At 37.2% G+C, this 23665-nt stretch overlaps 2 protein-coding genes across 3 annotated transcripts in view; one reads left to right on the forward strand and one right to left on the reverse strand.

Moving 5' to 3' along the window:
• The first annotated feature begins 3398 nt into the window (after positions 1-3398).
• Positions 3399-21008, forward strand: VPS37A (VPS37A, ESCRT-I subunit). 2 transcript variants are annotated; one of them, XM_026846899.1, is made up of 11 exons: positions 3399-3526; positions 4303-4417; positions 5323-5423; positions 5897-6113; positions 7143-7213; positions 9107-9234; positions 9321-9379; positions 9469-9537; positions 11527-11670; positions 12381-12461; positions 20900-21008. In XM_026846899.1, the coding sequence occupies exons 2-10, from the start codon at positions 4373-4375 to the stop codon at positions 12459-12461; spliced, it is 915 nt and encodes a 304-aa protein (XP_026702700.1). In that variant the 5' UTR covers positions 3399-3526; positions 4303-4372; the 3' UTR covers positions 20900-21008. The 2 variants fall into 2 exon arrangements, with proteins under 2 accessions (XP_026702700.1, XP_026702699.1); XM_026846898.1 differs by lacking the exon at positions 20900-21008 and adding an exon at positions 12682-13407.
• MTMR7 (myotubularin related protein 7) overlaps positions 18324-23665 on the reverse strand; it is a 32300-nt gene continuing 26958 nt past the window's right edge. The window contains exons 12-13 of the mRNA XM_026846897.1: positions 21815-21941; positions 18324-21356 (exon numbers count right to left, since the gene is read on the reverse strand). Of these exons, the coding sequence (XP_026702698.1) occupies positions 20997-21356; positions 21815-21941 (487 nt within the window). The 3' untranslated portion in view covers positions 18324-20996. The remainder of the gene's footprint in view (positions 21357-21814; positions 21942-23665) is intronic.

The following is a 23665-nucleotide window of genomic DNA, read 5'->3' on the forward strand; positions in this document are numbered from 1 at the left end:
CGGGCGCTGATCGCCGTGCCCGGTCACACTGGCCACTGGGTCGGGAAGTCAGCTAGATTATTTAATGGGTTTTAAAGTCCACAAAGAAGTACAGATTGCGCCTGTTGGAATAAAGCTCTCTCTGTGGAAAGTGGTTGTAGGACCGTAGTTCTTTAAAAGTTAAGAATAAAACGCTGTAAAGGCGCTGTGCGTCGCGATGCTCTTCTCTGCAGTGGCACAGGAGCCCTCCTGGTCCCACAAACCTTTCCTGATGTACAGTGCTAACTTGCTAATAACCGACTGTTCCCGAGTAACTTGTTTTATTTAGATGCTCACCAGAAGCAGATGTGTCTTTTGCTGTTCAGGAGCCACACTTTTTTTTCAGTAAAACACCTTCCTTTATCCTCAGAAACTAGTTTGTCAGAATGCTGATCAGGTTTGCCTAAATTTTAGTCATTTGTTGTCTTTAGTGTTCATATTTTAAAAGGAGATCCAGGCTTCATGTATTCCAAGTTATATTTTCAAGGAATGTGGAAGCGTTCATTGTGCTTCCTAGGGTGTCTTTTGAACGATAGATGCTTACAAAACAATCCAGGAAAAGGAAGGAGAATGTTTTCTGTAACGTCAGACTAGCAGTGGAAGAGATAACTTACTGTATTTCAAAGTAAATTTAGTAAATGCAGATTGCTCACTACCCTAATATTTTAAATTATCACCAAGGAAACATGACAGTATTGCTGTGTGCTATTGCTTGTTTAAACTTAAATCTGTTCAGAGACAATTTTGCAAATATTTTTGAAAGTTCACTTTCAAGTGTGTCTGTGGGTACGCAGCAGCTTACGTAACTAGACTAGTTTTGTTTTGTTTTGTTGGACTGGCCTTACTTAGCCTTTTATTTCTACCTTTTTTCTCTATCAGGGAGATGACCTCACCCCAAGCTAAGTCCTCAAAAAAAGTGATCGGTTTTTGTCAAAATCAACTTGCCAAACCTCTTTGTGCAGGCACCAGTGCAAGCATAGGCATCCAGGGAATGGACCCTGCAGCCAGGAATGGAGATGGGGTAGGGAGGTGGTACCCGCTCACATGTAACTTTACAGCCATGTAAGCTAGTCTGCCTGATTTCTCTTGATGATAGGCATACAAAAAACCAAAAATTAGGCAAGCAAAGGAGTAAATTCTGGCAAAGTGTACAGTTTTCATAAAAGATACTTATTACTGAAAAAATCTGAGTAACAGTGCCTCAAATTCTGTGCTTTTTTAAACAAAGGTGTGTGTACTGCTGCAAGTTTTCAAAAGTGCAGAGGTTTTTTTGGGCAGGACTGATGTGGTTGCTTATGGACTCCCATAGCATCTCAGATCTGTAGGACAGGAATATGCATTAAGCAGTGCAACAGCATTGTTTCATAAGCAATGATTAAATAAGTGTCTTTTCTAGTGTTTCTTTTGTCCGAGAAGTTATTTTGTCATTAATTTATGTGTATCCCAGCTGTTCCTCACTGAAATGCTCAAAATAAAATTCTTGGCATCTGGTGTAGTTACCTAAGTTTGGTTTGTCTTAGGTCATAAAAGCCCAGGTATATGTAATCTTAATTAAAGTAGCTAGTCTTCCTCTTCAGGTTCCCTCACAGGTTAGGATCTTGAAATCAAGATTTTGTGTTTAAAAATCAATTTTCTTACATTTGCTGTTGTTCTAGCCAAAAAGAATATGTCATTTTTCCAGTGTACTCATTCCCACTTGGGGAAGGGACAACTGAGTTTATTGGTTCAAAGTTTTGCTTGAAGGAGGTTATAACAGTTTAAACAGCTCAGTGAGATTCTGGATTTCTCATTTCTTTCTCCCTCTTCTCCTCTTCCTCCCCAGTTCCTATAGGTTATGCACGGGAGTGGAGCATAATCCTCAAAAGGATTTCATAGCAGGCTATTAAAATGCTTGACAAATGATTACAGGGCAGGAAGATGCATGAGGGATTCCAGGGAGGATTCTTCAGTTAAGAATGAGATGGTGATTTTGGTGTGTGGTGTATCACAGTAGAGCCCTAAAGTGCTTTGTGTTCTCCTGTGCTGGAGATATCTGATAGTTTCTTCAAACAGCATGTTATTTCCCAGGGAAAGACCAGATACTGGGTTGTCTGTGAGAGGAATAAAGTCGGGCTGCAGAAAGTAAGGTGCATAGCTAGGTTTGCGTCTTACTCCATTTATTCCTGAAACTCTGAAAACTAGTTTTAAATTCTATGTGCAAATAACGCTTTGGAGGGATACAAAACACTCCTAGCATTACACTTAACACACATTTACAGGTAGTGTGTTTTGAGGTTTTTGAGGAAGTAATTGTATGGAGTGTACTTGTTGGCAGTGGATGGGTGGGCATTTCTGAAGTTGGAGGCAAAGAGGCTTTCTGGGAACGCCTGTCATTATTCCCAGTCAGAACTGTGTTTCTTCCCTTTATGAGGGAGCCTGAGGGAGGTGAGGGAGAATAATATTATTACCCAGGTGCAGGCAGGAAAAATAGGTGGAAGAGGAATCAGTCTGCTTTTTAAATTTGTTTTGATTGAGACATTGTAAGATGAAGCTAATTGTCTGCCCTCCTTTCTCTTCCAGTCCTAGTTTAGGAATGTTCGTATTATATGGAAATTCTGCTTCTGAGCTGTCTTCTACTCCACATTCTTTGAGATGCCATCTTTCAAAACAGTCTTGTGCCTAAAAATTGTAGAGTGCTTTGAGTATTGAAAATAACTTCGTATTAATGAAGCTGATTTAAAGATTTTTCTCAGTAACTTACCTGTTACAGGAGAAGCAAATTTGGATTCAGTCTTACCAGATTTCATAAGATAATGTTTTTTCACACAGTGCTTTCATGGCAAGACTGTGTCTTAAGCTGGATTACAGAGCTTTACATTCTTGGAAGTAGCTCTTCATGTAATTCTTGAAAATACCTGTGCAAGTGCATAGAACTTGGTGCATGTGGAAAAAAACTGCTATTAAATAGTAATCTAATCTATTAAGGAAGAAGGCTTAGTGTAATGTATGCTCTACATATTGACCTGTAGGCAGTGTTGCAGAGCAGTGCTTAGTCATGAACCAAGTGTAATGCCTTGGCAAAGTAAACATTTATCAGATAAAATTCAGTACATACAAAAAATCACTGATGTGGTATCTTAAATTAAGCCACTAAGTGAAGAAAAAGAACTTGAGATTGTTGTCAAGATCAGTGAGTAGCAGTTTCTCCTGCTGTATTTCCATTGCTTGTGATCACATATGAGGTTTAAAAGTTGAATCTACTATTTTTTGTTTTAATCTTAACATTCAATATAGCATTCTGAAGTATATTAACTTACTGCAGCATTTTCAATTTTATTCTTACAAGGCTTTTCAAAATTAAACTAAATATAAAGGTCTGAGGTCATGCCCTTTTTTAGACTTTAAGCTGTTATATTGACCATGAATTGGATGCTAACAATTTATTTTTTGACAGCATTGCAGAAATTCAGAAGGATGTGGAATATCGACTGCCATTCACTGTAAACAATTTGACAATTAATATTAACATGTAAGTACAGTGAGAGATTTCTCTACACATATCTTGAAAATTAAAATTGTTCTCAAAAGAAAAAGTAGTAATAGAACATTAATGACTCCCATCTCATGACTAATTTCAGGAACTATTATCTGGATTTGAATTAGTAGTTGTAGTGATATCAGTGAAACTAGTTCTGTACAAGATGCAGATGCTCAGCTGAAAGCAAAACTGTATTTTGCTGTCCTCAGCTTCTAAGATACCTGAATGGTTTTAGTTGATAAGTAGGAGAAAACACTTGAAGGTTTCTGATAACTTTGAATACCCTACAACTGAAAATAAACTTAATTAGTAATTTACTGGTCTACTGTAACTCCTAACTCTTACTCCAGTTAAGCTTCTGGATCATAACTTAAGTGATTTATTGTAACATTTCCTGTGAATTTACTTTGGGGGATGACTTTCCTCTGGCAAATATTGATGGTATACTATTCACAAGTTTTTTATTACTTTAGCCTGATAACTTCACTGGTATTCTTGCAGATTACACTGCATTGTGTTTGTAGTAATAACATTTATGTTAAAAAATATTTTCATTATGATAAAGCTTTTTCTTAGTCCATGGGCATAATTGCTTCATTGTTTTGCTACAGTTTTGCTCAGTAAATGCTCTCATCAGTTTGTGGAAGTCTGGTATTCTAATCTGTCTGACTTCTAATTTTGTAACTGAATAACAGTTTTGTGTGCTTCATTCACTCTGTATCTCACTGTAACTCTTCTCATAGAAAAGTAAGTTTATGTGTTTGCAGCTTGCTTCCACCTCAGTTTCCTCAGGAAAAACCAGTCATCAGTGTTTTCCCACCTGTGAGACATCATTTAATGGACAAGCAGGGAGTGTATGTGACCGGACCATTAATAAGTAATGTATGTATAATTTGTAGCTTCACATGTATCTACTGTTAACAGCAATTTTAATACATCTCATACTATATTATTGCTAATACTCCTGGTATAAAAGACTATTACAGATCCTAATCCCTCTCAAACTGTATTTTGAGGGATCTGAAAACAAAAATACAGTAGCTTTCAGTATTTATTCTGTATTATATTATTCTTCTACTGCTACAGCTACTGTGTTGAGTATTTTGTGTATCTAAAACTATTCTAAGTTATGATGGCTTAGAAAGTTCCTGTCACTTTTCTTGTTAGTACCAATAGCACAATTTTTGTTTCTCTGCAGTGTATTATAAATAAGGGAGAAGGATGCTTTAAAACTGTTTTGTAAAATAGTTTTGTACCTTAATTCTATTGGAAACATGTCAAGGTTTTAAAGGTTTTAGCTCTAGTATTCAAGATTTTAATATTTTGCTGTTCTTTTTTTCCTTTTTTTTCTTTCCTCCTTTTTCTCTGCCAACAAGGATGTGGAATTTTTATGGGGTGGGTGTTGGGGTGGAAGGTTACAAGTTTTTCAGAGTGCAATTAATGTTTTTGGTGTCAAATCTTTTGTTTGTTTTGTTTTGTTTTCCCAAATGTAAATTGGTAACTAACTTGGGGCTTTTTGGTTGTTCATCAGAAATGTTGTACTTGATTGATTCTTCATTGATAATGGAATCCACAAAAGACTTTTAGTTTCTCTTTATTTCTGGGTGGCTTTATCATTTTATTTGGAATTTATGTATACACAGTTTACATTAGCTGATATGTCTCTGAAGTAGCTTCTAGCACTGCTGTGTGGGTATTATAAATGTCAAGTTCAGCACATATTGGAACTGTTGGATTCCATACGTAATTTTTCTTTTGTATTGGGTTTTGGTTTTTGTTTTTACCAGTTTACAATGCACTCAGATCTTGGAAAAATTATTCAGAGTTTACTGGATGAGTTTTGGAAGAATCCTCCAGTTCCGGCTCCTAGCTCAACATCATTTCCATAGTAAGTATCTATAAACATGATGAATGGAACTATGTGTATTAACTTACATTTTAAAAAAAGAGATGAAACCAAGTATTATAAGGGCAGGAAAAGGCCTTGTAGTGGATGTATCCTCTGCCCTTGCACAGTTTCATGTGCATGCTTGATGTCATGATTGTTTTGAGAAGAAACACTTGATTTCATTTGAGTTACAGCATCAACATGCTGATGTAACTTTATGTGCATGTGTGAGTCTATATTTGGCTGCTGTACAAGAATATAGTTTAATGGAATTGTATGTTATGTTGCAGTGTAGGATATAAAGTAGACTTACTACATTGGAAGTAACTGAGAACAGAAAATGCAGAATTTATGGTCATTTAAACATTCTATCTTAATGTCTTGTATATGATCTAGTAATTACAATACAAATTATAAGAAATGTGCTATAAGCAGTTGGTTGCTCATGGTTGTGGGTTTTTGTTTGGTTTTAGCCTTTTCAACAAACCAGCTGGAATGCCTCCTTATGCTCCTCAGGGGTTTCCATTCCTTCCTCCATTTCCACCTCAAGAAACAAATCGAACAATGGCAGCTGTGCCCGTTGCTGAATCAGTTTCTTCAAGCTACACTACAGACAAGCCTGCTGCTCCCTCTTACAGCGTGATTGCTGATCTGCCACTACCCGTTCCGACAGCAGAAGCAGCGCTTCAGGTCTGTGTGCCGAGTTTTGCTGCTTAAGCTATCAGACGCTGACTGTAAGTTCCCTTAAGGGCACACGGGGCATTGCTGCAGAACTCAAGGGAACAGTCTGAGTGACTGCACTTCATTGTTTTGCTGGTGCTAGAAAGATGAAACTGTCATTCTGGCTGTGATGAAGTTTTGAAGTCAGAGTAAAAGTTTGTCTTTCTGAGTTTCAGTGAAACCATGTTATGCTAAATATCTTTGAATGTACTATTATTTTGGAGCTGCGCTCCCCCATAGTGCAGCTTGTGACTGTTTTTCCAACCACAGACAATAAGATCCTTTTGTCTATATGGAATTTCCTGCCCAGAACCTATCAGGTGAGAACGATGTGCAGTCTCAAGCCTTTCTGTGTAGAGTATTTCTCATTTTCATGCTTAAAATAGCTTCTCTTCATGGATCTTGTATATGTGTACTCAAAAACCTCCCTCTCACTGATGCACTCTGGAAGGACTTTTTTTGAATGTCCTCCAAAAACTTTGTATCTAAATGTTTAGTCTTTAATCAAATCTTGTCTTCAGAAACAAAAGCTCTCTTAATCTTGGAAGACACTTCTGGCTTTGTACAATTTAAAAATTCTACATTCTATGAAGGCAGACTTTTTTTTTACCTTGTCTAAAAAGTTGTTTCCTGAGGGATTATAGCTTTGAAAACCACATGAAAGAGATCAAAATGCAAATCTCTTTCTCTCTTGTCACAACCCTGAGTTATATTCCTGTGTGTTTCCTGGGTCATCAAACTGTTGTCAAATGGAGGACATAGCAAGACAGAACTACTTTCCTCCAAAACCGACTCTTCTCTTACAACATCCCCAAGTACTTTGTTGCCATGATTGAATTAAGACATCTTCTGTTCAGAGACTAGTGCTACTGCTTTTTACTGCTTTTCCTACTTTTCTTGTTGCTGGCAAATATTCACCTCCAGTTTTGGATTAATCAGGTTAAATATTAAGAAATTGCTCTTCAGAAATCCAGTAAGCACTTTGAAATTTCTGTTTAGGTTGGCCAGAATGGATTTACTTACAAGATGCCTGATGTTCCTGATACATTTCCAGAACTTTCAGAACTAAGGTAAATTTTCAGAAAGTAGCAAAACTTTCCATTGTCATTAGAAGGCAGTTACTGCTGGTCTGTATCTGATTTTGGTCAAATGTCTGTATACATTGCTGAAAGGTTTTTGTAGAAATGATAGATAGGAGACCTACCACTCACCAAAGTGGAGTCAGAAAGTAAGCAACGTTGTATTCAAATGTGCTGCTTGTTTAGGGTTTTCTCAGCAGGAACAATACTTCAGGATTCAAAACCAGGAAAAGGAGCATTTATTTTTGCTTTTTCCTAACTGTCTGTGTTCTGCTGCCTTCTGGGGCCTTGCCAGGGACTTAATTTCTACTACTACAATAAGTGTAGCTTTTTTAAGAGGAAAGGGGACAGGGAAGTGGACTTGAGACTGATTCACAAATCATATGCTCTTAAATTTGAAAGGACTGTAGCACAGGGTAAACAGTGGACTTTGTGAGCAGCTCAGTGTATGCAGGGAGGTTGAGATAGCTAAATCCAGGTGGTAAATGTGCCAACTGTCCCAGTGAAAATCACTTCCACATCTAATATTTCATACACATATTACACAAATATTTTCGTCAAAAGCGTATCTTGTCACAATTCAGAAAAATTGTATTAGTTATTGTTCCCAGCAATTTGCTCAGATCTGATGAGACAACCCCCTAGATCAGTTACCTGGGATTGTCTAGGTTATAAATCAGCTCTTACTTCTGAAAGGGTTTTAGGAGATTGATTTCTTTCTGACCTCACATCTTTGTAGTAGTGTTACAGTTTAGTGATTGAAAAGTCTGTCCTTTCAAAATGGAAAAGATTTTTGGCAAGAAGGACTTTTGAGGGGGGTTTTTTGTTTCCCGTGACACCTTCCTTAGAGACTGTTTAATTTATCTAAATCAGCTATGTTCTAGCAGAAGGTTAGGGGGTTTGGGAGGAAGTGTAATTTTCTTGTTTAAACAAAACATTCTGGTCGTTTGATCCTTTCAAAAAGACTGCATTATAATTCCATTATTTTTCTGGTGGTGGTTGAGTTAAATCACAAATGGTATTGAAACTGTTCTGAGTATTTCTATTGTGTGTAGGTAGCAAGGCTTTGGTAGCTGGGGGTCTGCATGGGTGGCCTTTATGAGAAGGGGCCACGGGCTGCCCCTGTGCCAGGCGCAACTGGCTTGGCAGCAGACCCACTGTAGGATAGCTGAGTCAGGCAGTGAGGCGGCTGGTGCCTCTATGAAAACATATTGTCGTGGTTTCAATCCAGCCGTCAGCCACTCAGCTGCTCACTCACCGTCCCCCACCCCTGGGGAATGGGGGAGAGAGTTGGAGGGATAAGGACACACCTGCAATTCCCCCAGTTTCCTGTTCTGCTTGGGGCAGGGGGAGGTAGAGGAGTTAGGAATGAGAGAGTGAACTTGAGCCTGGGGGTAAAGGGGATGAGGTGTTTTTGTCTTTCTTTCTCACCATCCAACTTTTACTATAATTGGGGATAATTTTTTCCCAAGTTGAGTGTGTTTTGCCTATGATTGTAACTGGTAAGCAATCTCCCTGTCTTGATCTCAACCCACAAGGTTTTCCCCTATATCCTGTTGAGGAGGGGGAGTGAGAGAGCAGCAGTTGGGTGCATGTCTAGTAGCTGGCCGAGGTCAACCCACTATAGTAGCATTGAAAAACACTTTCTAGGAAGTAAGGCTTGAAATGAGAGATACTTTTTAACACACTGCTTTTTAAGCTCACTGCTGCAGATAGCAGAGCCCACAATCCAGGAGAAAGGGGGAAATCAAGTTGTGTTCAAGTGTTGTGTATCTGTAGAGTCCCAATAAATGCCTCATATTTTTTACTTTTGGCAGAAATGAGTAACTCTACATGTTTGCTGTTAGCTTCAAATCTGCATTCTTTCTTTCTGTTTCAATATAGTATATCTCAGCTGACCAATATGAATGAACAAGAAGAAGTGTTACTGGAACAGTTTGTGACTCTACCACAACTGAAGCAAGTCATTACTGATAGAGATGAGTTAGTGAAAAGCATTGAAGAGCTGGCAAGTAAGATGTTAAAACATAAACATCTGTGGCTGTGTTCTGCGAACTGAACCTTAAAAAAAAGTAGTAATAGTGACTTTATTTCACAGAAAAAAACTTGTTGCTGGAGCCTAGTCTCGAAGCAAAAAGACAGATGGTGTTGGATAAAGTAAGTGAAGAGTAAAATCTTTTTCAGAAATAGTAGTTGTAATATTCTGTTTTCTTCAGGGGGAAAACATCTTTTCTTCTTCCTTCCAGTATGAGCAACTCACACAGATGAAAGCAACCTTTGAAAAAAAGATGCAAAGACAGCATGAACTTAGTGAGGTATCTCTATATCATATTATCCTTTAAGAATATTTCTGAACGAACTGAAGTTTTTATTTGTATCTTTCTCCATAAAGAATATTATTCTCGTTAAACTCTAATTTTATATGAAATAGATTCCCATCAAGTATGAGAAAAAATGGGAGGAAGTACCAAACTGTTTGAAAGCAAAACAGTGTTATGATTGCGCTACTGTGGTTTTGGGTTGGATTTATTTTTTTTAGTGTTACAAGAACATTGGAAGAAGGAAGTATGATGAGCATTTAGAGCTGTTCTTAAGAACAATCCTGGGTCAAACCAGTTTTAAGAACAGAATGATTTTTAAAGGCTTGTTTAATTAATGGTACCCATTTAACATAATGAGCTTGTAAAACTACCAGATGAAAATGATTAAAATAATTGCTTTAGAAACTTAAATTCTGTGATTCACTGGGTATGCTTACTTTGGGCAACATGTTATATGTGCTGTCAAACTTTGCACATTCTAAAGCACAAATAGGCTGAAGTCATTACTTCAGAAAGCAATTTGGAGAAGGAGAATATCTTAGTAAGTTTACCAGGATGTGCATTGAAGATGCAACTTCTCATAAGCCAGTTTCTGCACTGAAATCTCCATTATTTGCAAGTCTTGTCACCTGAGAATAGAACAGTCCATAAAAATAGCCTGCATAGTACCTGAATTTCAAAATGCCTCAAAAGTAACAAAATGCGAAATAACAAGCAAAAATTTACCTGACAGCAAGCTGAACGATTTCATAGGTGATTTAAATGAATGAAATGTTTCCTCCCTTGAAAATAAGAACAGTCTGGCTCCTAATGCCTCTTTTCTGTGTGATGTAAATTGGCTTTAAAGTGGACGGAGGTAGTTGTCATTGAGAAACTTTCTACTTCTGTAAGAAACCACTTAAGAATAGGACATAATATCCCACTGCTATATTACTTTTTCTAAGTAGATTTGCTGGTTTAATTTAAATGATGGCTAAGCGGCTGAGAGCTGGGAAATTGTAGCTGGATTTTTGTGCTGTTTTTCCACATATGCTGTATCTTCATGTATTGATGTTCACTGTGCACTACTGGCTATCTCCTGTTACAACTCTTTCAAAGATCCATACAAGTCTTTTTACTTGTACTGGAATTTTAGTCATTTTTTATTAGAGAAAACTCTTCTTATGTTGCACAAGATTAATTTAACAGGAAATTTCTGATTATATTGCAGTTCTACAGTATGTAAGTGAAATATTTTTCATGGGGTAGATGAAGGGTAGTCCAAGCGTCTAAAAATCTGTAAGTGTCTTAATTTTGTAGTTCTGGCTCTGTACAGTCCTACTGAAGACATGAATCATGTTCTGATTGACCAAACATATTAGGGGAAAAATAATGAAATTATATGCAATAAACAGAAAGAAGTTTTGAGGTCTGTAAGAACAGAAGAATGAGTATACTAGTTTAGATTAGCAGCCCATCTACTTCTTGAGTAGGTGTTTTTTTCATTTCCTGTCTTCCTCTCTGCAGTCACTTCAGGGGTATTTAAAAGCTGAACAGTAAGTGATTTTTTTTTTTTTTTTTTTTTTTTTTTTTAATACCCTTTTATACTTCCCAGGTTCACTACTGAGTGTCAAAAGTAGACCCTGTTCACTGAAGACACTTGAAACGCTAGTTCTACTTGTAAATCATGCATTTGAGAACCTATCAGATTTCCAAGTTGGATGCTTTCTACAGTGTAGGGTAGAAATTGAAAAGCTTTATACATTTGTGAGAATGATTGTGAATCAAGACCTAAACTAGCAACACTTTCCTCACATTGAATCCTTTCTAGTTTAACAAGCTGTGCCATTTCTTGGAGATGAAGCTTCATCTGGTCACTTAGACATTTATGTAATAATCTTTATTCACATACTCTGTATTTATACATTCATTTATCTCTCTTCTTGGAAATGTAGGTTTTGATGGACAGTTTAATATTACATAGGAGGATTTTTTTTTATTTAGAGTTGCAGTCCCAGTGCTCTGCAAGCCAGACTTAAAGTAGCAGCTCATGAAGCTGAAGAGGAATCTGACACTATTGCAGAAGACTTCTTGGAAGGCAAAACAGAAATAGATGACTTTCTTAGTAGTTTCATGGAAAAGAGAACGGTATGTAATACAGAAATCATTCTAATCTGAGAGATACGCAACACAAAGTGAATAAATCTAAGACTTGGAGTTTGAACAGTCCTGTGATACAGAACAGTGCTTTAGTAAGCTCAAACAGAAAAACAATATATACCTAAGTGGTTTCAGTCTATTTAGAATATAATCTCCACTCTGAAGGCACATATTTTTAAGGCTGTGGTTTTTTAGACACAAGTCATGTTGCAGATATTTTTGTGCCACTTTCTTCTATATCCTGTATAGATATCGGGAAGATAGCCACATGGACAGTTTTAAATTCAGTCATAGAATGACATGTTATATTAAGCAACCTTAATGTTTAATTTACTAAACTACTTAAACTAATTATAAAGTTGATGGCTATCACTAAATAAGCAACTGAGGTTCAAAAACTGCAGTTCTTGCTCACGCTGTGACAAGAGCTGTTTCCCAGGTAGTGTACCTTTCTTGACAGATGCCTAATAAATGCATTTCCTAACATAGGCAACAGTTTTCTTGTAAGCAGTTGTGGATAGAATAATGTTATCAATATAGACTGTTGTTCAGCCTGAAGCTTGGAAGGAAGGTGGTTCACAGGGCTTTCCTTTTTTAAAGAGCCTGCAAAGTAGCTAATTCTCATTAAAGAGAAACAGTAGGATGCATTATAAAAAAACTCCTTTCAGAATTCAGTCTTCCTATGTCTTGTTTTGTAGCTCTGCCACTGTAGACGAGCCAAAGAGGAAAAACTTCAACAGGCAATAGCGATGCACAGCCAATTTCATGCTCCGCTATAGGTAAACTGCTGGTTTAATATTTGTGGTGAACTTTTTTTACAATTTACCTCACTGTCACACACTTACAAATTGATAACTGCAGATAGATGTGTTAGAATGCTTAGTGTTCTAATAGTGCTTTTGTGGAAATCAAGTATGTACTGCATCTGTTGTTAGTTGTATTTAAAACATAACTTCTGGAGGGGTTAAAATTTCTAATTATGGAAATTTGTCTTTACAGACTTCCTGCAAACTACATCTGCCAAGAGAACGAGTGAAAAACCCAATAAAGCACACTTTTTAATAACTATGATTTGCAAATAAGCATTTCATCTTATATGGTTGTATTTATAGAAGAGATTGTATACAGAGTTGGGATGGTTTTTGTATAAATTAGAATGTCTCTTTATATTCTCATTGTACTCAAGAATCCTTCTATTGCAATCTTTGCACTAATTTCTTGTATTTATTGTTGATAGTTCCTATTATATTTAAGTTCCTGCTGCTATACTCCATTCTTCAGAGATTAAATATCTAAACATGTAATTTTGACTAGCTTTTTACATTTTTATAAAAACATAATTCATATCTTTTGTATTTTGAACTTTAAACATAGATTTGGCTTGATCTGTGGAAGAGTTTGGGTAAGTGTTGATAGGACTTTGGAAACTGAAGAAGTTCATAATTTGAGATTGTCAGTGGAATCCCAAGCTGTCTTTTTTTGAAGCCAAAATTTTTAAGAACAAGTTTTTAACTTAAGTAATAATAGTAATATAGCCTGTATTGTGTTTTGGATAAGTTGATTTGGATTAAGCAAAGGATGTGTTGGAACAAATTATATTGGTATCAAAATAGAATACATGTTCTCTGCATAGATTTGGTATGTTGCTCAGTAGCACTGATGCACTTGATTTCAGGAGTGGCTTGGTACCTAGCACTGTAATTAAACATAATTTTCATCTAACAATTTCATTTTCATAGTTGTTTTTACTTAAAGGAAAAATAATCCGTTCACCTTCCCGTTTGTTTTATGCAATATGAGTATGTTTGTGTGAGGACCTCAGAAGCACTGTACAAAAACTAGTTCTGAAGTTCTTTGTGAAGTAGCAGTTATTTTTTTCCTAATTTTAAGGAACAAGAAACTAATTTGGCTGGAGTTGCACAGCGTGTTATGTTAAAGGCAGTGACAGATTTTGGAAGTGAGACTTAATTCCGCCTTTTAGTCACTGAATCTTGCCTCTGGTGAGCTGACTTCTTTAGGGTGGGGATATTTCTGTTGAGAATGGATAGGACCAAGTGCTGTATTCTACAGGAGAAAAATACATGCATGTGTGTTCTGTCTTGCTCTTGCAAAAAGACATACTCTTTCTCAACCTTGTCAGTGCATTAGGTTTTCGTGGAGGCAGTCAAGTTACCCAAGAACTGAAGGAATTATACAATTCTGAGCGATAAATAAGATAAAGCACTGAATAAGTAATGTATCGGGAATCCTGTTTGTTTCTTGTCAGGAAGCAATCTGGAGATAAACCTCTTAGCCAAGACACTGCCTCTGTGTTACCTAGTGTCACAGAACATCACAGATTCAAGTCTCAAACTAAAGCTTGTCAGTCCAAGCGAGTACTTGTCTGTATCACTAATCTTCAGGCAGTCCTAAACTCGATGCTCTTCTAGCAAAATGTGATAAGATATTCTGAGGTGAAGGGGATGAGTAAATTTGGAGTTACAAAAATCATATAATTGCAGGAAGTCTGTTTCACAGGCTAGTGAATCTTCAAATGGGGTTTTAGTCTCAGCCCTATCATGCTTTATAGTACTGTGGTTGTCTGTCTTAAGCGACTGCCTTTCAGGGTGAGTAAACTGTTCACTGTCATTTGATGGGATTTTTCTCTGTAAAGCTGGTCCAAATTATGAGAGTAGATGTCTCAGCAAAACAGAACTGTGGTCCATATCAAAGAAAATACTTAGGTGCCTGAAAAACAGGTTAAGTGCCATGGTTAAGCAATAATTTTAGAGTATCTTCTTCCAAAAAATATTTCTACTGTGTATAATACTGCTTGTATATTGACAGCACTTCTGCTAATGTGCTAACTAAAGCCCTCATTAAAAATGAGATTATGTATGTTTCCAGGTGGTTCTGGACTTGGGTCTCAGTAGAGTAATTTCTGCAGCTCTGGAGAAGACTTAGATTTAAGTCACCAGTGTTACGTTCTTGGCAAACTCCATCTGTTTTTGTGCTGCATGTACAAGTTGTTTTGGATGTTTTTCTGAGTCTCTAGCTAACAATCTTAAAAACTAGACACAGTTCTATACAGGGCTGGTTATTTTGTTGTTGTTTCTTCCTTGTAAGCAGAGAAAGGAACGGATGACCAAACATCTGATGCTCTTGCTGAGTTGCACTAGTATCTTTATACATTTTGTAATGGCATGGAATGACAGACTTCCATCCTCATCTGCGTCTTCCTCTTGAACATTATGTTGTGTATTATGGTGCTCTGCTGTGACAACTCTCTAGCCAGGTCACCTTCAGGGGATTTGCTTCCCAAACTAGAAGTTCTTTTCTGCTTATGTTACTTTTGTGAGCAATTTACAAATTCGGGACTCCTCCATGGAGTCCTTCTGATGGTAGTGGAGAGAGTCTAGAAGAAAATGTCACTGTTCAATGAAAGTTCTTACTACAGTGTTTCTTGTTCAGAGATATGAAAGTTTAAGGTCTTCTCAGTTCTCCCTTTCTATTCTCTCTCTCTCAGACTCACAGAATCATCAAGGTTGGAAAGGACCTTGAAGATCATCCAGTCCAACTGTTAACCTAACACTGACAGTTCCCAACTACACCATATCCCTCAGCGCTATGTCGACCCGACTCTTAAACACCTCCAGGGATGGGGACTCCACCACCTCTCTGGGCAGCTCATTCCAATGCCTAACAACCCATTCTGTAAAGAAATGCTTCCTAATATCGTTGTTCCTATTCTTAGGATTATTTCCCCTATTTTTTAGCCCCTTCTGCAGTCACAAACCCATCCTCTAGAAAAGAAGCACAGAAGTCTATTCAACAAAGGTGCACCCTCTTAGCTACAGGTATCCTGTCACTTGCAGGAATGGCCAGCCCTGTTTCTGGCCTTTCAAGGATAGGCCAACCTGCTGCTGCTTTAGTTTTTTTCTTCTTTTAGTCCTACACTGGTTGTGCTAATGGAAACATTTTTTCTTATAGGTAATCTTCATACTTTCACCAGAAGATTTAATAGATCACTGAAAACGCTGACATCAGAGTTAGGTTTTTTGGCCTCTAGCAGACTGGTAGTTCACTGTTAAGTGCATTCCTTAACAAATTTTTCCAAAATGTGTTGTTTGTAGATGTAAATCCAGCTTTAAACAATTCCCTATGAAGTGTAAGAGAATGGCAGCTGCTGTTAGATACATATTCTAAAATATTTTCAAATGTGTTAAGTGAACTCTTAAGGAATCTGGAATAATAGGCTACATACAGTAACTTGTTTCTGGAGAGCCTTGCTCTGGGTCATGCTCATGGAAGTGTTCTGCCAAGTGGAAAAGTACAAGAAATGAGCAAGAAATACAGGAGTCAGGAGGTGGCTTGTATCTGGTGGTGTGGTAGTTTGGAGTGGGGTTGAGGGTACATTCTGTATTGTAACTTCTAATTGAGTCTGGGATTTGCATAATTTCAATATCTGATCTTACTGCTAAATGTTTTCTATAGCTGAGTTTAGTTAGGCCTCTTTTTCTCCATGAGTCAAGTGACTACTAATAATCCAGAACTGAATTCTCCATATAGCAATTGTAACTGATGCTACTGCAGACCAGAGAAATTTTAAATCTGAAATCAAGCAGGTTTCATTTTAGGGTAATCTTGTATACCAATGATGTTATGGTACATTCTGCTGGGACTTACAGAAGAAAGTCTTCCTAGACTTCGCAGTGTATTTGACATGTTAATCTTTCTGAAAGACAGGGATTATGAGGTATGTACAGCTATTCTAGCCACCACTACAAGCAAGAGACTGTAATACAATTAGTTCTAAGCAGCATTGAATGATCTACTGTAGTTCTGGTTTTTGCTCTGTACATAATATTGCAACTTTGCCACTTCAGACCTTGTACAAATGCGGAAGTTGGAAATCTTAGTCTTGTTTCTGTCCACATTATTACTACTCCTTTCAAAGACTAGGATAAATCTTTCTAAAAGAAACCTTCAGGTAAAGCTGAATTAAAACTCTGGCAACAAAATTAAGTCAGTTATCACAGCCTTATTGTGTACATTATTCTAAACAGTGAATACTGTAATGTGTTAAACTTACAAATAAAGGCTTTGGGATTTTTAATATATCTTGTAGTTGTCTAACTTACGGATAGAGTTAGGCATTGCAGACTTTTGGGTGGATACAGAGTTGTGTTGGAAACAGAGGCAGTAAGCTACACAAGGACAAACAATCTTAGCCATAGCGATTTGAGCTTTTCCTCTTTAACCCTTTCAACAGCAGTAATTCTTAGAGCCACCTTCACTAAAGTGGGCTTTGAAAACCTATCTTGCATCTCTGGCTACTGCTTTTGTAAATGCCCTGTTCTGGTCAGATATGTTCTTTAGTTTTCAGAAACACAATAAATTAATCTGACTAACCTTGGCAACCAGCAGATTTAAAAATTAGTCCTCACCTGAATTCAGTCACAATGATTTTCATGGACCTAAAACATTTCATTAGCTTCTTTCCAGCATGATTCCTATTAAAAGACCACTAAATTTTATTTTAAGATTTAACATGATTTGATTTGCAGGCTCCAGATGCTCTACTGGCAGTTTAAATAATGTAAATTGAATGCTTATTTTACCTTTCCTTCTCCTCACCCCACTCTCTGGCAGTGTTTCTGGTCTCTGAGTTCTGGGTTTTCTGTATACTTGGCCCTAGATCTTTGGCATATTTTCCACTAGTCTTAGTACTGTCATAAGTTCACCTACTTTTAACTTACCCTACCCACCATATGTTCCTCCCTTCCAAAATGAATTGTCAGTGACTTACCTGTCCTTGGAGGACTTTTCAGTCACTGCAGCATTTACCTGCCTCTGCCCTGCAGAGTGTAAGGGTGACCAGCAAACCTAAAAGTTAGTCAGCCTTCAGCCTATGCACAGAAGCAGCCCATTGCCTCGACTCCGATGTTTGTGATAAGGACTCATTGTGCGAGATAGGGCCGCATCCATGTAAAAGCATGAAGTTAGCTAAGCAACAATGACAAAATGCTTACTTTCATTGCAAAGGCTACCTTTTTGTTGCTGCTGGCTTTTAACTGTTAATTAGTTTGTGTCATCAGACATCTTTCATGCTATGTAAACTGGTGCTCTGGCTTGCCCCTGTCTTCGGAGAAGGTGTTCCCCACTTTACTGCTAATTTTACAAAGAACTTCCCTGCCTCCCTCCTTTTACTTTTTTTTTTCCTCTACTTACTTTTAGTGATACCCTTTGGCCTCAGTTGTGCCCTCCAACTTTGTAATTTCTCAGCTTTTCAGAATCCATTACCAGGTTACCACCTTTGTGTCTTGTATAAAGCTAGCAGTAAAAGCGGCTTGCAAATACATTCTTTAGATGGTGATCTTTTTGTAGAGAAAACATCAGCTGTTTGATCCCATTGCCTTCAGTGTCCTTTAGATGCACATTTTCATACTACAGACTGCCTGAGCCCAGTGACTAAAACTACACCCCAGAAGTCTATAATGCTCTTCTAATCCTTTCTTCCCAGCAGTTTAGTTACATTTGTGCGTCCTGTTTCAAATTACACTGGGGTTATGCCAAATTTGCAGGGATTTGCAGCAGAGGGGGGATCCCCACAATGCTACAAGAAATCACTGTAGTTCGTAGTATGGTTCTCATGCATTTTGTTTTGCGTACCATAAAGAAAAAAAAATACAGGGGTGTAACATGCTCCCATATAATTAACTCAATCAACAGAAGCCTCAGTTTTCATAGTTAAGAGATGTAGATTCTCCTAAAGCTTAAACTACTAGATTCAAGTATCAAAGTAGAGAATATACAAAATCCCTTGATCTCAGTGACAAAATGACTTGAGTAAATGAAGAACTATATTACAAAAATTAGGAAAGAAAACCTTTGTTTCATTCAGTGGTGTGAAATAACATAACACTAAATGACCTGTTTATTTGAAAGTTTCTCAGTAGGCTAATAATGCCACAAATACATACATTACAATGAAAACAGTAGTAGCTAATGCAAAATTCTAAGGACTGATAGACACATCAGAGGTCTGCTATGTAAAGGCTTAATATAAAATGCTAATATGTTAATATTTTAGTTGTAAAGCTAGTTACAAGGAGTTGCATAAGCGACATGAAGACAGTGCTTTGAATTTGCATATACTGCTGTTCTGCGTTTATTTCTAGATATGTCTAATAGGACACAATACCATCATAAACAGTTTTACATTTTAAAGATGTGCAATAATATTGCCTATTTTCAAATTAATTTTTAGGCAGAATATTTGTTTTTTTTCATTACTGACTTTGCAGCATGTTTCTTTTAGTTTCAGAAGACCCATTCAGAATCTCCTTTAAATACCATAAATTTTACAGGCTAGGTTCAAAATATGAAACATTTTTAAAAGTGCAATTAAAATCAGGGCTTTCATTTATTAAAAATTCATAAAGATTAAAAACCAGAAGGCTAGATTCTCAACAGAGTATAAATTACAGCAGTATTGATTTCAAATGAGCTACACTGATTTATCAAATTGAGGATCTGGCCTTTCTAGTATAAAGTTAAGATAAATCTTGCTTTTAGGAATTGAATTATTTGTTCAAAGACAGCAGCTCCCTTAAGAGGATATTAATAACACTGAAGTTTACTTACTCGTTTTTAATAACCTAGGTTCACAGAACAGGATGAAAAGCCATTCCGTAAAAGCAGACTGGATAATAAAATCTAAAGCTTCTAAACTGAGGTATATTTATATAATTCTGCCTGTAAGTCTGTATTTGAAGTAGTATGAAATGCAGTGAAAGTAAACTTCCTACCATTTTGCTTTACTAGAGTTCAGTACCACATTGTCTCCAAGCAGGTAAGAGCAGCCATATGAGTTACATTTTTAACTGCTTGCTTTAATTAAATAATTTTAAAAAAACACCAAACAAAAAACAACTTGAAAGAATTAAATCCTGATATGGAAGTCTGTTGTTTCACAAGTTTCAAAACATTCCAAATTTTAAATATTTTTTCAGTGATTTACTTTTTACCTATGATTATGAGAGCTATTACTCCTACTCTTAAAAACTATTAATATTCTTAAAACAAATGAGATTAAACTTTTTGTTGTGGTGAATCAGTCTTTTTCTTCAGTTAGCATTGCCATGCTGCTCTGTTTGGGTTGGCAAATACTAAAAGGGAAATTTAGTATGAGGATAAAAAAAAGCCCCTTGGCTGTGGTTAGTTTATTTTGAACAATAAAATTCGGAAGAAGTATTCTTCATAACAGGTCCTTTATGGGCATAACCTTCCTTTAATTCTGAATTTGGAGTGATGCTTTTGTAAGTGATTTTTATAAGTGATTTTGGATTCCCTATTCTCTCTACTGTATATGTACCTCATTCCCACTGAAAACATCTTCAAGTAGGAAGCATAACAGCTGGAGAATTTGAGATTTTTATTACCTTTAAAATTTGACCTTTATATCTCATGTAGGCAGTTTCAAACATGAGTAAGATATAAACAATCAGATTTGATAACAAAACGTAAAGAGACTAAAGTATATTGCCTAACACACCTTTCATTATAAAGGGATGCTTTACCATGAAGGTTGTGTAGTATTGTTCTATTCCTTGCAGTTTTGCTCACAGAAACTACTGAACTTTCAACACGGGTTGAGAAATGAGTACAACATGCATTCATGTGCAGCAGCAGCAGCTGCCTTGATAAAGGGTATTTTTTCAGGAACAGAGCTTCATATGTCCCCTAAGCAAGCATGTCCATTTGTTAGTTTTACTTGGCCATGAAGGATTCTAGTAGCAGAATATGCAAAATAATTGTCGGAATTCAAAATTTAACACTTCCTATGGAAAAAAGGAAAAAAAAAAAAAAAAAAGTGAAGGATATGCACAACACATCTGAAGGCAAAAGAGCTCTACAAAAATAAGTTTTGACTGATTCACCAGTAGGACTAACGCTAATGAATCTTCAACCTTGTCCCTGTGTGCAAGAGTACTTTGGAATTTCACATCTTTGGAGAAGAACTATTATTTTGTACAACAAATTATTATGGAAATGTACAAAGTAAGGAATAATTATGTACAGCATTGATAAAACAAATACCACATTGGCTTAACTAAATATAACAGCAGATACTACCTTTCTTTAGCATTATGTCTTAAAACTAATAATGGCTTGTTCTGCTTAGATCTTTACTTACACAATTGCACAGTTCCCTTTCTTTGGATTATTTCTTTAGGCCACAGACTACTCCCATTCTTCATCTGATGAAAAGATGCTGTTCTAGACTGTGAAAGACTCAGCTTCATCTGGATCCTTGCTGTTGTGAAGGTAATTCAGACTGCCAGAAATATAGCCTCATCTGAATCCTTGCCACTGTCTTCACTAGGCAAGCAGCCACCCCCACTTGGGGACCTACAGCTTAAGTCCTCCACACCAGACTCCTGATCGCTGTTAGCTGAGAGGTCAGGATCAGAGCTTTTCAGGTTGTCCTGTGTCAAAATCAGGGCTGAATCTTCTTCATCCCCTTGTGAAGGGCTCCGGGATGGGAATGATTTCAGATCGTTGCTATATTCCTGGGGAGTGTTAGCTAAGCTGTTGTTGGAAGTAGAAAGCCCTAACTGTTTGCTTCGCTCTTGTTGCTTACTCTTGTCTTTATTGTCATTTAATTGTGATTTCTGAAGATTTGCCAATCTCTGAAATAAAGGAAACAGTATCTATTACATGGACACATTTAGGGCCCAGTAATCCTTTGACATGTCTTTCCCTTTTTTGTTTTAAAAAAAAAAAGTAACTAAGTTCAGAGCCCAGCCCAATTGGCACCCTTTATAACTGCCTGTTAGTATTTATGGAATATGAGAAGTGCACAATTTATCACAAACCAACATTGAATTACCACAGCCTTTTGAGTTACAGAAGGATATAAAATTTCTTTCAGGTTTAGTACTTGTGTACCAACATGGGTGAAGTTTAATCCCTAAAAAGTCCACTGTTGTGTCATGCAAAACATAGTAATTTATGTGAGAACAAAGACGACAGCTGAACATCCTCATGCCAGAGAAGGATGTAGCATGTAGGGAACTTGGCAGTGTACAGAGCTGGGTTTTATTTGCCATCGGTTAAGTCTGGGGCATTGAGATCAAGTGTCCATTACCTCTCCTAAGACCTCCAGCTCTTCTTCCAGCTGCTGAGTTTCTTCCTTCACTGCCATCAGATAATCGGTAACTGACTGTCGAGGATGCAGCCCCTTTTCAAAGCGGTTGTACATACCACTCCAGAACCTGGAATTAATGGGAAGGTCAGCAATTTTCTCATTTGCTGAGGTGGCCTCAAGACACAAATACACACTTTTTTTTTCCCAGGCATATGGGAAATGAGTCATCCATGGATTGATTATTCATCATTAGAGTCCATACATATAAGTTCACTGAATATTTGTAAGATTTATGATTCATTTGCATTGGCTCTGTCCTGAAGATGTGTATTGGAATCAGTTTATGTCCACAGAGTTAAAATAGACAAGTGAATGTACCTTTAACTTATATCACATGGCTGAGGGTGGATCACTGAATGCAAACTTTTGCTGTATTTTTTTCTTGTTTTACACTATGGGCTTTAGAGCAGTGGTACTTACAAAACATGAAAGGTTAAAGACAGTTTTTCATAATCCTAGTTCTTAACTGTTGTCTAACTTGCCATGAAGTCAGCTTTGAAATTCTGTAAGCTTGTTTTTGGCTGGGGCTGGGGCAGGAGGTGAGGTGTAACTAGTTAACAGGGTTTTTTTCCCCTGTAAAGAAGAGTTAAAAATCAGGAGTAAACACCAGTATGACATCCTGTTCTCTTAAAATTTAAACTGACATTTTAAACTGGCTTGTGGAAATTGCATGAAGCATATATGCTGGAAACTCTTCCTGTTCTATGGAATTATCTGACAAACGCTTAGTTAAAAAGCTGAGTTGATTTTTTCATTTTCTGGAGAAAAGGACTTGAATTTGTTAAGTCTGTAGCTTACAGAATCACGGAATCATCTAGGTTGGAAAAAGACCTTGAAGATCATCCAGTCCAACCATTAACCTAACACTGACAGTTCCCAACTACACCATTATATCCCTCAGTGATGTGTCGACCCAACTCTTAAACACCTCCAGAGATAGGGACTCCACCACCTCCCTGGGCAGCCCATTCCAACCCCTAACAACCTGTTCTGTAAAGAAATGCTTCCTAATATCCAGTATAAACCTTCCCTGGTGCAACATGAGGTCATTCCCTCTTGTCCTATCACTTGTTACTTGGTTGAAGAGACTCATCCGCAGCTCTCTGCACCCTCCTTTCAGGCAGCTGTAGAGGGTGATGAGGTCTCCCCTCAGCCTCCTCCTTCTCCAGATTAAACAACCTCAGTTCCCTCAGCTGCTCCTCATAAGACATTACTCTAGCAGTCCTCCTGTCCTCCTGCCAATACCTGGCCTCAGCCAGACTCGAGTATGTAACTAGTTCACCAGACAGCTTAAATAACCAAGAGACCTGCCCTCAGCTGCAGCTGTCCAGCCATGTAGCTGACGGATATTTTCAGAGCACCTGCATACTCCATGGTGGTTTATTATTCCTGCTGCAACAGTATACTATTTAAGTCACACTCCCCCTTAAATTTATCATCTGATATCTTATGCTTGGAAATCTTCACACACCCACGTAATTCCATTAAAATCAACAGGATTACTCATCCAATGGAGGAGCTGCAGTATCAGTACTTTTTTTATAAATCCCACTCTCCTAAAGAATACGATTCATAACTATTTAAAAATTGTTTTAAAGTGGATGTAACCTGGAATATTAGACATGAATTCTGTCATTTAGCATATTTATTGACTTTTTAACAGGTGCTTTTTCTTGCAACTGGAAAACAAGCTGATCAGTTTTACTTAAATCACAGTTTTAATGAATTTCTGTTCAAGTTCTCCTTAAGTTTGTTAAGATTAATGGCATAATTAATTACTCCAGCCAGAAT

Source organism: Athene cunicularia (assembly GCF_003259725.1).
Source record: "Athene cunicularia isolate RWA chromosome 4 unlocalized genomic scaffold, athCun1 chr4_part1, whole genome shotgun sequence".
Classification (NCBI taxonomy): domain Eukaryota; kingdom Metazoa; phylum Chordata; class Aves; order Strigiformes; family Strigidae; genus Athene; species Athene cunicularia.

What these genes read in the sequence shown, in the direction of transcription:
- VPS37A (XM_026846899.1), top strand. Translation starts at nt 4,373, where the DNA reads ATGGACAAGCAGGGAGTGTATGTGACCGGACCATTAATAAGTAAT. An exon ending in CAGCAGAAGCAGCGCTTCAG is followed by an intron (nt 6,114 to 7,142) that starts GTCTGTGTGCCG and finishes ATTTCTGTTTAG; the next exon opens with GTTGGCCAGAATGGATTTAC. An exon ending in GTTTCATGGAAAAGAGAACG is followed by an intron (nt 11,671 to 12,380) that starts GTATGTAATACA and finishes CTTGTTTTGTAG; the next exon opens with CTCTGCCACTGTAGACGAGC.